This window comes from Ambystoma mexicanum, chromosome 2p, assembly GCF_040938575.1.
Source record: "Ambystoma mexicanum isolate Mex_15411 chromosome 2p, UKY_AmexF1_1, whole genome shotgun sequence".
Classification (NCBI taxonomy): Eukaryota; Metazoa; Chordata; class Amphibia; order Caudata; family Ambystomatidae; genus Ambystoma; species Ambystoma mexicanum.
In genome coordinates, this window is record NC_090923.1 from 1053118188 (window position 1) to 1053133412 (window position 15225).

Here is a 15225-nt window from a genome sequence, read left to right on the forward strand (position 1 = left end):
CAATCTGATTTGGGCTGGGAGGGTGTTCCAGTATGTCGCTACCATGGTTGGGAAGCCACCGGCTCGCACTCTGCATGTGGGAGGGACAGTGATGCGATTGGCGTAAGTAGTCCTGGATGGTCTAGAGGAAGTTTGTCTGATGATCCTTTGAGCTAGATAGGGGTGGTCTAACCCATGAAGACATTTATGTGTGAGAGCCAGTGTTTTAAAGACAAAACACGTAGCTACCTGCACCATTTTATTACTAAAAAAGTCCATAAAGCTCAGCCTATTCCACCCTCATAGATGGCATTGTCACCATGGAGTGTATTCATACACTTTGGATAGTGGCAAGACATTCTGAAGGAAGTATTGTGCCGTGTAGAAGTACAGAATGGTTTAGCATCAAACACTATGTGGTTCAAAGACTAACAAAAGGAAGGTCACGTCTTTTGGAAAACATAATGCCTGAATCAGAGGGTTTGTAACCTGTTCACTAAACTAGCTGGAATTGTTGCAATATGTTCTCACTGACTGTTGTCTTAACAAAGTGTCACTATTTTTTCTTTTTACAGATCTGGCAATTTGGTGAGTGGGTGGATGTGGTGGTAGATGACCTTTTACCCGTGAAGGATGGCAAATTGGTTTTTGTTCACTCTGCAGAGGGCACAGAGTTCTGGAGTGCCTTGTTGGAGAAGGCATATGCCAAGTAAGTGCGTGACATGCAGATAGAGGCTGCCATTGCCAGGCTACTAGTCCTTATGGAGAGTGCGGGTGGTGGGTAAGACTCTGAAGTGGTTTTGCTGAGGCATACCAAATTCTGAAGGAGCAAGGTGACCTGTAGGCAAGGTGTGGATTAAGTGTGATACAAGCCTACAGTGCAGTCTTTTGCTCTTCCAATTCAGTAAAGTACCGTACAATAAATCAGGTGTTCAGCCCTTGCAAACTAACATCCAGCACAGAGGCCTGACATTCCTAGTTCGAGCAAGTTATTGCATTGAATGTTGTAGATGTGTTTCGAATTTCTTTTGCTTAACCACCTTCCTGCTATTACTTATCGTGCCATGATTGAGATGAAGAACACATTTTGTTTTATGTTTATACTGGATAAATGCAGTGCTGCATTGGTGGACACATAATTGACAGTGTGCGTCTGGATATGAAACCAAAGTGTTCGTTATCTGGAGATACATGGGACTAGCCAACAAATGACAGTGCTATGTAGTGCTTAAGTTGGAAGTGACACGTGCACGTTTGCATGTTTCACTAAAATAGCTATACGCACATTTGCAGCGTGTGCATCTGTTTATTTTCCAATGCTTTACAAAGCAAGGCATCTAGTGGTTGACATGAAGTATTATACTTTGTTTACTAAATTTTAACGTGTGTCGACTAGGTTAGATTAGTGGTAGAATTCATGTATAACGTCTCCATTCTACATGCAATGTTCCCTGTATTTAACCCCCTCATCAGTACGTTTTTGTCCATTATCGGTTTCTGTCATAGTTTCAAGGAACAGAAAAAAGATGGATGACCGTATAACCTTTAACTGTGATCAGGGATTTACTGTGACCACGCCACTAGACTGGTTGTATAGTGAATGAAAGTTAAATATTTTAAGTTCCAACTCTTGCATGTTTTTGGTGTCTCAGTTTAGGTTTTGCCCATCCTATAATTCTTGATTCCAAAGGTTAGACTACAATCGCTGTCTGCAACAGGATCACAAAGGAAGCAAGTGTCAGGCTTGCAAATATGGTTCCCCAAGCAACACAAAAGGAAAAACACAGGTCTGCCTGTTCTATTGAAGCATTGGGTCTAAGGCCTTGGTGGAGGCAGAATGGGTAGATTTTTCAGAATCCCTCTGGTGAGAGCAGTATAGGATCTACACAAGAACCAACACACTCCAAAAACCAGTGGAGAAAGCGGTCACAATAATTGAAATACTACACACTTTGCAAGAGTCGCTAAGAGGAAGTATCTGGGATAAAACACTCCAGCAGACATATAAAATCACAATCAATTATGTCAAATTCAGTATGGGCAGTACTGGATCTGGAAAAGGACCCCGTTCACCGCTAAAACGAGAAGAACAAATGGGCTCATTCAACTTTTAACTACTTTAGAAGGTACATTGGGAGTGAAATTAAGTGGTGTATCGCATAGCAATACATCTAAATACCAGGATTGCCCAGGGAAATCCAGGACCCCAATGGGGACAAAGGGAGAATGGCTGTTCAAAGTTAAGTAACAGTTATATTTACTTTTATGGCATTGCAAATGTTTCTGGAAGTTTGTACATGGATATAATGGGACAAACCCATACGTTTCTCCCGAGGCTATGGTGTAACGGTAAGTAATTTCTACTTGGTCTGTTGGTACAAGGCAGTTGGCAACCACTAATCTGTCATAGTCTGCAGGTCTCCAGTAGGAGAGCTCCAGAACCAGGTTAGTACCGTAGATTGATGTTTCGAGAGTGGGGCACAAGCCCAGGCATGAAGCTGCAAGGTGATGGGAACAGGGAAAATGGCCCCACAAGAGCAGTTTCATAGGTCATTTTCAGGTTCAGGATTAAGTCTTACTCAACACCAGTTCTTGTATCTGGGGATGGAGATTAAAGACCCAGGAGTGGGCAGGACCAAGAACTAGGGCCCACATGAAGGATTGTCGGCAGTTGACCCACAATGAAGGATGACTCCACAACTGCAACAGCACCAATGATGTCCGAGGAGGACCCAGCAAGCAGGTTACAGGCAACTCGAGGGTGACAGATATCAGCCAGGTAGCAGGAAGCAGTGCTTTTGATAAAGAACATATGCAGGAAGTGAATCAAAGTGTCCCACCAGAGAGTATAGTGGCAGTAAGCATCTCAGGGTTCCAGCAAGACAGCAGAGGGGCTTCCAACTTCAGTCCAGTGAGCTCCACGAGGACCGGAGGCTTCAGAAGAGCATCGGGAGGGAGGGTAAGGTGGCGAAATGGTGCAGGCTTGGATTTTCAGTATACAACGCTGACGGGAAGCAGAAGAGGAGCCTAGAAAATGATTCTTTCAGCACAAAGAGCCAGGGAGGCATCCACAAAGGGACATGGTTCGGCTAGGACAGCAGGGTTAAGGATCCTTGGGAGCAGCCTACCTCACCAGCAGTCCTCCAAATAAGTTCCAGGATGCCACTCTAGAAGGGGACCAGTCCACAACCATGCAGCATTAAAGGTTTTGCTGGTTAAGCAAACTGCCAAACAGTTTTCTATTGAGATGTCTGACAAACTGTCGTCCACTGTAAAATTGATAGTATACTAACCGAGAAGACTTTGTGTGCTCCAAAAGAGCCTTTGTTGGCAGAAGGGCCATTTAGGTAATTCCTCATGGCAGAAACAAAAGGTCACAACCAAAATGACCGGGGTACAGGACTTTAAAAATGCACTAGTGCCCAAATGGACACCATATATGGGCATTTGGCTACTACCTCAGTAAAAAGGCTACAAACTGGTGTAGCTAAAAGCAAAATGTACAGGTGCCACAAGCCTACTCAACATGCTTTCTGGGTTAGGAAGCTTATCCAGGGACAAAAAAGAAAGCTTAACAAGCTCTCCTGCCCTGTTAGCCACATTGCCGCCCAAGGGTATCCCATTGATTCCACAAAGTAAATTACCTTGCTGTAATTTACTTTATCGTAATTACTTTGAATTACTTTGAATTCATTTTATGTAGTTGTGGGTTCATATGTAAAAGGGGTCTGCAGAGGGGTTTATGGTGGGGGGTAGGTAAGTAAATTAAAAGTAAAAATTTGATTTACTTACCAAGAAGTAAATTGCCACAAAGTAATTTTTTTCATTGATTTAACATGGAACCCTTCTTTGAACAGTATACCAAAAGGAGTTGCAGATAAAGGGTGACTTCCCTCTGTTGACAAAAAGAGTTTTAAAAACATAAAACCCAGCAAATGTTTAGGGTACTCGCAGAGTTAGTAAAAGGAACCCCAAAAATTGAATTCTGCCTTAACACAGAGAAACTCGATGAGGTGGAGGAACTAGTTCAAAATAAATCCATACAAGCCGTAGGTAGAGTTCTGAGAGAGTCAGTTATGACTCCAAAAGGGCCAGATAATAGATACCCATCCAGTGAAGAGCACTGGTCCCACGCACAATGCTGCACACAGTGCTCTATTGGAAGGTAATGTCAGCAAAAAAACAAATACTAACACGGGGAGCACAAATGCAAGCACAACAAATGAAGAAACTGCTTTCTAAGCCAAATAAAATGGTGTGACGGGTCCAAGAAATAATATATTGGTAAACAAGGACACTGAAACCTGTAAGATATTGTGGCGGGTCAGAAGAACACACTCTGATTTTCCATTGCAATGCTGATGTTGATTAAGTGAAAGATGTAAACTATTATCTTTCCCTATATTATGTGTGTCTCCTACCTAATAGAGCTAACTAAAGTGCTATACATTGTCTGTGAGAGTCCAAATCTAGTTCAGTCCACTGTCCAAAACTAACCTCTCCTAACCCTGCCACTATAAGAACAACAAAGGCAGAGGAGAAGGATTCCCTTCTCCTGTGAGGTGGTTTTTCACCAAGTTCAGTCCAATAAGGTAGCCTCAGATAGTTCTTAGTTGCTACTTTTATCAACTAGTGAGGACTGTCCCGTTCCTTCGACGGGACAGTTTTGTCCCTTTCTTTTCATTCAGATTTAAGATTGTAATTTTTCTCAATGTTCCCTTTTCTCAATGTCCACTCTTTATCTTGACTACGTTGAGTTTGAGAGCTCCAGTATTGATTTTCTAGACTTTAGTTTCCTCTTGACACTTTATCTGGACTGGGAAGAGTATGAACGTTCCAGTAATGATTCTCATTATCCTCATGTATCTTTAACACTTTGTCTCGATTGGGACGAGCATGAGCATTCCAGTTATTATCTTGGGTCCCCCGCTTTTTCTGTTACCTGGATTGTTCAGGGACAACATCATATGGGTTTCTAACAGACTGGGACCTTCTAATTTGCTTGATTGGTTGGTTTCTTCGTTACTACTTCAGCCGACTTGCTCTGTGATACCTTAATGAAAGTGGTATCGGTGTTGTTCATGGGCCTCCAGGTCCACCATGAATTGCTTGCGGTCACGCCATCACTTGTCACTTGCTCAGGATGCCCTGCATCCACCGCAATCTCTCACGTCTCCTCTCAAAAGCCATGCGTCGGGAGCTGCCTTCAGGTTTCTCTCACTCATTGGACGCTGAGCATCCAGTTTTCCTCTCCCAGTTTATTCGAAAATTACAGGTTCTTTTTCTTCCAAGGTTTCCACTTCCAAGTTTTATGACGCTGCAGTGGGACTTCTGTGTCATAGTGTCAGTCCTTCTTTTCTGTTTAATTTATACTCTGTATTCTTCCAATGGGTTTCTCCATATACATACATGTTCCTTCATAGGTACAACCATAGTGTTTGGCTGACGATAACAGATTCTAGTTTGTTCTTCATATCTTCTTTCACTAGGTATTCTTTAATGTGTGTTACTGATATGTTGCTTAGGGAGTTCCTCATTAGAACGTGAGTCCTTGTCCCCAGAGGGGGAGCCTCTCCTGGTGAGGTCCTGCTTCCCTCTACCCCCAGTGAGGGCATTGCGTAGCAGGCTTACCTCCCTAGCCTCACAAGGAAAAGGCTCCCCCTTGGAAGAAGTGACAGAATCCTGTGAATCGTCGCAGTACCAGGCGTAATTAAAATGGCATACCACATGACACAACTCAAAATATTCGTGCCAAAAGACATTAGGGTGTCAAAGACTGACTCTAGCAAAAAATCCTATGCCGCTGAAAAACGCTAGAACAAGTCACTCGTAGACTGGTTCACCAGCGTTTATGGAGATTAGTAATGCGAAAGTACCATCTCCTAAGAAGGAAAGCTCAAGTTTCAGGAGGATTTGCAGAATGAAAGCTCAATCATGCATGAAAGAATGCCAAGGAATAAAAGGGAGACTCTGGTTAAACCAACAGTTCTGCAAGCCAGATGTTTGATATTTTGTGAACACCCCCCATCCATATATTGTACTGTGATAATTATTACTAACGTTCACTTGATGTGACATGTTCGGGGGGTGAGGGTTGACTTTTTCAGGGGGGGAAGGGGACCACACCCATCCTGGGGTACATGACTTTGGAAGGCGTTTGCCAGAGCTGGTCCTATCCAAGAGGTGGGGTTGAGGGATTTGGTGCTAGGAGCCCAGTCCCTGAATGTGCCTGGTATTTTTTTTATATTGGTGCCACTGTCTGTCGTGCCATGCCTTTCAGCCCCTTGCCTGGCTAGAGTTATTTTGTTCTGCTTTCATGTCCACAGGCTCTGGTATCAAACCCTTCGACGGCAGTGAACACCTCAAGAGAAAGCGGAGATGCCAAACGCGGGTCTCTGTCTGCAGGTGTCCTCTGACTACCATCAATAACACTAGCTAACAGGGCTTGCAAGTAGACGTGCAATGCGTATCCAATGAGATGTGGCCAAAGAAGCCCCTCGAGCACTAGCGATTTAAAAAAAAAAAAAAAAAAAAAAAAAAAAAAAAGGGACAGGGTCACGTGGACTTTGTCAAACATTTGCCAATGTAACCTGGCCTCCAGGGAAAGCATAACCAATAGATTGATCAATCAATCAGGTGAGGGCAGAGCCCAATTAGAAGGGGATGTCATGACTTACAGAACGTGCCCCTTTTGGACTTCCTGGTCCTTGTCTCAACAGGGCTTACACTCCCTGGTACTCCCAACATGGCCGTCCAGTGTGAAACGCCTTCCTCACTCTACACGTTGCACATAGCGTGTTCTATTAGACCACGTCCCCAGTGGCTCCGCGCGTCTCAAAGCTATTGCGAAGTAGTGACCAGACGTGTGCTCTGTAGCTCGCGGTATTGTTATCCCTGGTTCTATCCCAACCAACCCCATTCCTAGACCCTTTCCCTTCTTTCTTGCTTCCTGGACTCGTGTGCTGAGTAGCGCACTCTCTTAATTTCACGGATTCCTGGATTGTTGCATCCCGGAACTTTGAACGCACGCTGGAGTCAGAAGAGACTCGTGCAGCCTTATTCAAGACCCGATCCGTCCGCAATAAGGCATCGACCAAGAAATCCAGCAAAGATCAGACTCGGGTGGGGGGGAAACTCCTTGACAGGGGAAAGAATCTGCTTGTGAGCACAGGCCTTTTATATCCGTACTCAGAGATATACAGTGTTAGGGTGAGGTCAGGAGGAGAGTTGGTGGACCGGGAGGCCAGGTGGAAGACTGATGTTGGAGCAGTCTACTGAAAATTGGTTGGAGGTTGTGTAAGAGTGCAGGTGAGGTATTGAGTTGAGAGAGAGTGGAGTGCTTGGTGTGAGAGTGGGATGTATGATTGTAGAGCGAGATTGTGGGAGAAGGTGTTTAGAAGGCAGGATTGATGGAGAGAACTGAGTGAAAGAGGTGGCAGATGGAGAGGGGCTGGTTGGAGAATAGGCGTGAGCAGCAGAAGGGAGGGTGAAGGGATGAGTGCGAAAGGACAGAGGTGGAGGGAAACCGGAATAGGAGAGACTAGAGGGAATGGAGGGAAAGACAGGAGGTTGAGAGGAGGGAGGAGAGAGTAGGTGGATGAATAGAGAGAAGGAAAGGGGCAAGGGTATAGAAATGGAAGAGACTGTGCTAGAGAGCTGGAGAAAGAGAGGACCAACTTAAAAAATAGTTTGGTTTTCTGACACAATCTGAGTAGGAAAGATGCAAGTGGCTGTGAAATAGAAAAGGCTGTGGCCTGTCGGCCCTAGTTGGTAGAGCAGGACATAAATAGATTTGACTAGGGCAGATGACCCCTACTATCTTATGATCGGCTGGGGTGTAAGTACGCCTGGCTTGGCGGGGAGGGAGCCCACAGCACGCTGAGGAATAGACCAGCGACTCCCCTTAGTTTGCCTTTCTGCAGTCTCCTGTAAACCATGTTCAGAATTCTGACAACAAAGCTTTTGAATCATGCAAGCAAATATTTGAGTTTTTTAGGCCATCTTTGACATCAATGACTTCGTAAATTCTCACTACCAATGTTTTTCTCTGACCTCTACACCGCTCCGTTGCTCCTGTGCTAGGATTATTGTATACAAATATATAACATAAACCTTGGTGGAGGTAAATGTGGGATCCCGAAACCACCCTTGCTGAAGACCTAGGATGAGACCGGAAATAGTCACATGGAACCTTGCCAAATCCCCACAGATGTCTGAGAGGAAGCTCCAGTAACAGACACAGGGAGACCTTGATGAGGTCCATGAGGGAAACGTCCAGCAACAAACCTGGGACAACCCCATTATTTATGAAGCTTACCTTCATGGTTACCTTCTCATGCCCTTGAGGGAAGCTTTATCCATCCTCCCCTACTCTTGCGCAGGTAGCTTGATTAGAAACCAAACCGCCCCCTGTCTAGTATACAAAAAGCTGCATGTCCCCTTAAGGGATATAGCTGGAGCCCGCAGAAAGAGACGCACTATTTTACTCAGCACTGGTGTCGAGAAAGAAAGCTACCTCAGAGGGTGAATGTGATCCATTTATTTCCTTCTGCAATGATGCTGGAGGAAATGTAACTTCAAAGCAAAGTTTTGGTTACTTGTAGTTCTTTGGCGGCACGGTGGTGAAATCCCATGAACAAAGTAGACAGACTGGCGCGGATACAATATACACGCAAACCCACAATAACTCAGTACTTTTCATACGGTTTGTTGGACCATGCTAATACTTTGCATCTCATCAATTTTTGAGTCGAACCAACATTGCAGACGTTCCACAGCAGCCATTCTCCATGCCTAAAACCTTTTTTTGGGGCAGAAAGGTTTCCCTGATACACCTGAGGTTTTTTCAACGGTTTGCACAAATGTGGAGTGATCAGAGGGGTTTGGAGGGAGGAAGACCTCCCCACAGCAAATTCCAACTGAAGAAGCACAGCTCTCTCAGAACTAGGCCCATTGTGACATTCAAGGGATCTATGTGAAAATAACAAAACACACTGAATCCAAAAATACTGACTATATATATTGGCATAGCCCCCCCACCCTTGCACGCTCCCCACAATTATTAACTTAATCCATCCTCCCACTTAACCTATATATATATATATATATATATATATATATATGTTATTATACTCATCTTGTCTGATTCATATCAGTGCACCGAAGATATAGATATACCGAATATATATATATATCTCGAGATTTTATATATCTTCAGTGCACTGATATGAATCAGACAAGATGAGTAGCACTCTCCACATACATGGAAATGAAAAAATGTCCGGAAACAAAATTATTCTTTAGTAAAAGTTTTACTGTCTTTATTGAAGCCTTACAACTCGGCAAAAAAGTTAAAAGCCATCAGTGTATGGCATTCCCAGAAAGCATAATAACGGTGCGCGTTGGGGACGTTAACGCGTTTCACGGCACAACTCGCCGCTTCATCAAAACCACAAGCTCCCTTCAACCAGTGAGTTTATAACATGGGTGTAGAGCGCAAGAGAGCAACCAGTGAGTGTTTACACAAAAATAAAGGACTCCTCTGGTTAACCCACTCGGCGCAGCAAAAGCATGGTGGCCATCTTTTAGTGTTAAGAGCACAGGTATTGTATAGGCTAAATGCTGCTGTCATGTATAAATTACATTAACAGTCCCCATCTATAACCAGCATTTTAAATACATTTGATTACCCAATATTGTCATGGCTCCATGTGTTTACATACCACGAATAAACAGCTTTCGCCTTTGCTGCTACCGAGTGGGCCCCCATAGAGCCTTTCAAAGCCCAATACATGCTTAGCACATGATGTGAAAACGTTTTGCAATTCATATCACAGCATTCCCTTCGCTTGCAACAGATGGGTACCCGAGTTGCAGCATCAGTGAGTAATCCTGCAGTGCGTAATTCATAACGTGTGCATGCTGATTTAACCTCTGCAGTTATAATTATGAATTATATAAAGTGCTTAATGCTGCTTTTTTTTCATAAAATTACAGTTGACTGTGCGCTACGTCAAAATCAGTCAGCAGCATAGTGTTCTGACTGCCATTTTGTTTATGTTGCTTTTCCTGACAAGATGGGTTACATAAAGTGCATTGTGCATAACAACAATGATGATGGTCAACATCTCTGTTCTAAGATTATAAACATCCATAAATCCATATACATATATGGCTTGTGGAATCTGCTTAGATCACATGCTGTGCATAGGCCGACATCGAGTGGAAGCTGCTGAGTATTTGTTGGTTTTTCGAAACTCGAAAAGGGGCGTCGAACTAGGGCGTGCCAGTAATACTATCCCTAGTGTGACGTCCACTGTACCCATGATACCTCACGCGTGTAGGACCCTCAGATTGTTTTTTTCCGCCATACTTGTCGGAAGCATAGTTGCGCCTGGCTTCTAGCCATTTATCATACATTTTACAAAAATACCCCCGTTTTTCAAATCCCATGTCGAGAATCCGAAGATCGACGCCGGTACTCGGAGAACAAACAGCTGTCGAGGCTGCACGACGGACTTTGGGCCTCGGAAGGCCACTGGCCTCGGCCCTGCAAGTAGGCAGAGTGGGGGGTGGAACATACACTCGTTTATTTTCCTACATAAACTCGCCCGCTGCCAGAGATTAACATATGGCGAGTACTCCATTTAAATTCTGTCCCAAGTGCAACCGTAAGTTCCCTTGGGTAGATAAGCAGTACACCTGTAATCTGTGTCGTCTAAGGGACCACCCCGAGGCAAATTGCAGAGCTTGTAAGCTCTTCAAAGCAAAGACACTTAAGGACCGCTCCACCAAACGTTGGGCCCACTACGCCAGGCAGCTCGAGGCCATGGACGCTGTGGGTTCTTTCAGTGATGGCAGCAACGCCGCTGTAACGGACGGCGAGGGCACAGGGGTGTCATTAGGCACCCAAGCGCAAGCCCCCCGACCTCGTAAGACTGTCCGGCGGGGCAGTTATGGGGACAACACCCAGCGGCAAGGGCGCTACCCACAAACCTTCATCTAAGCACACTAACCCCACCCGAGATTTGACATGTGTGTCGAGTGATCGGCAGAAAAAGGCACAGAGAGAGCGATCTGCAGAATCTTTGTCCTCAGGGAGTTCTAGGTCACGGTCGCCCCATGACCCACAGCAACCGTCTACGATTGCTAAGAGTGCCACATTACCTAAAGTCACTGAGGTATGGTGGTCAGAAGACTAGTCTGACCTCTACCCCCCAGCAGCACGTTCAAAGTCGACTCCGGCAGTTCCATTGACGCCTGCCTCTGAGATTCAACGTCCCTCCTCTAAGATCTCGTGAACACAGCTCCGAATCTCGACGCCAGGCGTCGAAAGATTTAGGGAAAGCCAAAGAGTCAGGAAAACATGCCTCTACACATGGGAAAGGGAAGAAACACCAGAAAAAAGCCTCTGAACACCAGGTTCAGAAGGAGAAACACCCCAAGTCCAAGGCCCCTGGCCCTGTCACTAGGCCTAAAGTTGTCCCTACCACTACCCAGGATATGTGAATAGAAGAGGAACCACAGCAGGAAAGGGTTATTCCCAGTTCCAAAGTATGGACCTCGGAAGACATCGACAGAGTAATGAGGAGAATGTCTTTTATGGCAGATTTTTACAAAAAAGACCCCAATTACTTTCAGAGCTAACAGAATACCCCTACTTCCTCTGCCCCTTTAGGATCCAAAGACCCTCAACCTTCTACTAAGAGACTCCGTACTGAGACTCCAATTCAGGGGCTGATTTCAGACCCATCCACTATTGAACCTTGCCAGCAGTATGGTGAGTATCCAGAAATACAAACACTGGACGACCAGGCAGGGGTCGACTATTAGGGAGACGTTGAGGACCAGGATGAGGAGGAGGAGGACGAGGCAGAGGCCTATAGTCTCGACTCCCCTATTCCCAAGGACCCACTGGTGAATGACTCACCTGTGGATAATCAGCCATTGGTGAACAAGGTCTTAGCTAAGGCTGCAGCCCATTTCCAGATAGATACTCAGGGGGCTCAAGAAGAGAGGGACTTTGCAGAGCAAATTCTGGGGATAAAAAATCCATTGCCAAGCCATCCCAATTCTGAAGTCTGTTCAACACAGAATCGACCCTTCTCTGCTCACCACTAATCTTACCCGGGCAGTTAACCCACGAATTGAGAAATTATTCAGGGCCGCCCCCTCTGACCCACTTTACATAAGGGGTCAGCTTAAACCCGCCTCATTAGTGGTCACAATCACCAGGAAGAGGGCGAGGACACCTCTAGCATCTTCTGAAGCTCCCCCAGACAAGGAGAGCAAAAAAATATATGGGCTAGGAAGGAAAGTGGCTTCCATTTCTGCTTAGCAGGCAAGAATTGCTAATACCACCACTCTGCTGGCGTCGGAAGGCAGATCGGTGTCCGGATGCATTCCCAAGGCTAACTTTGACGCAGCCGACAATGCAGGGTGGCTTATTGCAGAGAGCACGGTAATCAAGAGACATGCTTGGCTGAGACAGTCGGGGTTTAAAGCTGAGACCCAAGCCACCCTCATTGACATGCTGATGGAACCAAATGTCTTGTTTGGAAAGGCGGTGGAGGAGGCGCTCAAAACAGCCAACGACGAATATGATACCTTGAAGTCCCTTGGAAAACTAACTAATAAACCCACAAACCAACGAGGGAATAATAATTTTCGTCAGTCTTGCGGCCAAAATTCCCAGAGGGTCCAATTACTTTCAAGGCCAAGGAAGATCGTGGGGAGGCAACCAACCGGCTACCCAGGGGTTTGCCAGAGGTCAAAAGAGGGGTCGTTGTAGGGGAAGAGGCAGCCCAGGTAGAGGCACTATTCCTCCCAACAAACTGTGACATTCCGCTCCGGGTCCCTTCCCATGCATCCCCAGTAGGGGGGTGCATTTCCACCTTCACCCACGCAACACCTCAGACCGATGGGTGCTGTCCACGGGATACTGTATCAAACTATTGGAATGCCCCGCGACCATCCTCCAAGACAGAAAATGCACTCCTTGGAGCACCAAAGGATCCTCCTCGAGGAGATTGTCATTCTTCTTGCAAAGGACGCAATATAACTCGTCCCGGGCAACCAGGTAAACAAGGGTATTTATTCAACTTACTTCCTTGTGCCAAAAAAAGATCTAACAATGCACCCAGTATTAGATTTACGCACTGCAAACAAGTATTTGAAGCCTCCGAAATTTCGCATTACTACACTCCAAGAGGTAATCCCCCTACTAAAAGGAGATTACTTGGCAACATTGGACATTAAAGATGAATATTTTCATATTTCCAAGTTCCCAGCGCACAGAAGGTTCTTGCGCTTGAAGGTAGACAGCCAGCACTACAAGTTCAAGGTGCTGCCCTTCAGGATAGCCTTGGCTCCAAGGGTTTTCACCAAGGTACTGGTGGCCGCACACCTACGCAGGGAGGCAATCCCAGTGTACCCTTACCTGGACGACTGGCTCATCACTGGCTCATCACAGGGGAAAAAATCCCCTAATTTGCAGATCCAACATTCAAAGAACAATCAACCTCCTCTTTCAATTGGGCTTCTCAATAAACGAGAAAAAAATCAACCTTGGTGCCAAGCACCTCCAAACAATTCCTAGAAGCTGTCCTAGACACCAAAGAGGGGTTGGCCTTTCCATCAGAGGAGAGAATTTGGAATATGTTACTGCAAATTCCTCAATATCAGTACGGTCGCCAGATAAGAGTGCACAAAGCGATGTTTGCTAGGCATGATGGCATCATGCATTTACCTGGTTCCCCACGCGCGCCTGCGCATGCGTCCCATGCAGGAATGGTTGGCGAAACAGTGGTCTCAGGCAAGTGGTCAGTGGGACGATCTAGTGGTCGTTTCGCCAACACTAGTAGAGTCTTCGCTGGTGGACAAGAGAGAATCTTTCACAGGGGAAACCCTTTTACGATCCAGAAATACAGGTGCGTCCCTGTCAGGGTGGGGAGCACACCCTGCTTCACCACACAGCTCAAGGTCTCTGGTCTCACACAGTGGCTCAGAATCACATCAACCTGCTAGAACATCTGGCAGTTTTCAGAGCGCTTCGGGCGTTCGAACCCCACCTAATCAACCTGTCAGTGCAGATCCTGACAGCACAACGGCAATGTTTTACTTAAAAAAAAAAAACAGGGGGGCACTCGTTCGCCAAATCTGTCCTAGCTTGCCCAGAAAATTTGGATATGGGCACTCGGACGGAACATTTACCTGTCGTCTCAACATGTTCCAGGGGATCTCAATTCACTTGCGGACGCTTTGAGCAGAGATCCCCTCCCTGAAGAACACAAATGGTGTCTACACGAAGAAGTCGTAGGAGACCTCTTCTCTCAGTGGGGTTTCCACACTATAGACCTATTGACCACAAGCGAAAACAGGCAATGCTCAGGATTCGTATCCAGGTTCCCCCAGCCAGGCTCCAGGGGGAACGCTCTATGGATGAACTGAACTGGTCAGGGATGTTTGCCTACGCTTTTCCACCAACCCCTCTAATGAGGAAGGTGGTCAACAAGATATACAGGACAGGGAATTGATGACGCTCATCCTAGTTGCTCCTATGTGGGTGAGACAACCGTGGTTCCCGCAAACTGGCGGTGTGCAAACCCATCAGACTCCCGTGCTGGTACAACCTACTCTCCCAGCATGGAGGACAAACAGTGCATCCTCAACCCAACTCGATAACTTGGGAGCATGGCTCCTGAAGTCAGAGTTTGGCCATCTCAATTTACCACAGAGATGTATGGATATCTTAAAAGAATCAAGAAAGCCTAACACAAGGCACTGTTACTTTGATAAATGGAAAAAGTGTTATTTGGTGCCAGAATAAAACAATGAACCCAGTTGATTGCACTGTTATGCTCACCTGACTCCCACAGGGGCGTCGGTCGGACCCGGACTGCTGCGGCCTCCACCCCCGTGATGTGTAGTGCAGCGATGACGGACTGGATCTGCCCTCCTAATCTTGTCTTCTTGACCCGTAGAAATATTCTCCTACAAGTGGAGAGATGGATTTAACCACTTGTGGATTCAAGTGATGGCTCTCCCACTGTCCTCCCCACTAATCTCACCTTATATTCTTGAAGGATGAGCCCTCCATCCTGTGAAGCACGCAGGGGTGCGTTGATGACCAGTTACTTCACTGGCCTGAAGATATTGGAAGAGTTGTAGACGAAGCCTGACTCCAAAAGGTCCTGGCGAAGAGCCATAAGTATATAGTTCGTAAGAGTTCAAAATGTCTGGAATTCA

The 15225-nt window shown here is 45.9% G+C and overlaps 1 protein-coding gene across 1 annotated transcript in view; it reads left to right on the forward strand.

Moving 5' to 3' along the window:
- CAPN1 (calpain 1) overlaps window positions 1-15225 on the forward strand; it is a 597334-nt gene that overhangs the window by 282288 nt on the left and 299821 nt on the right. The window contains exon 5 of the mRNA XM_069644966.1: window positions 555-688. Within this exon, the coding sequence (XP_069501067.1) occupies window positions 555-688 (134 nt within the window). The remainder of the gene's footprint in view (window positions 1-554; window positions 689-15225) is intronic.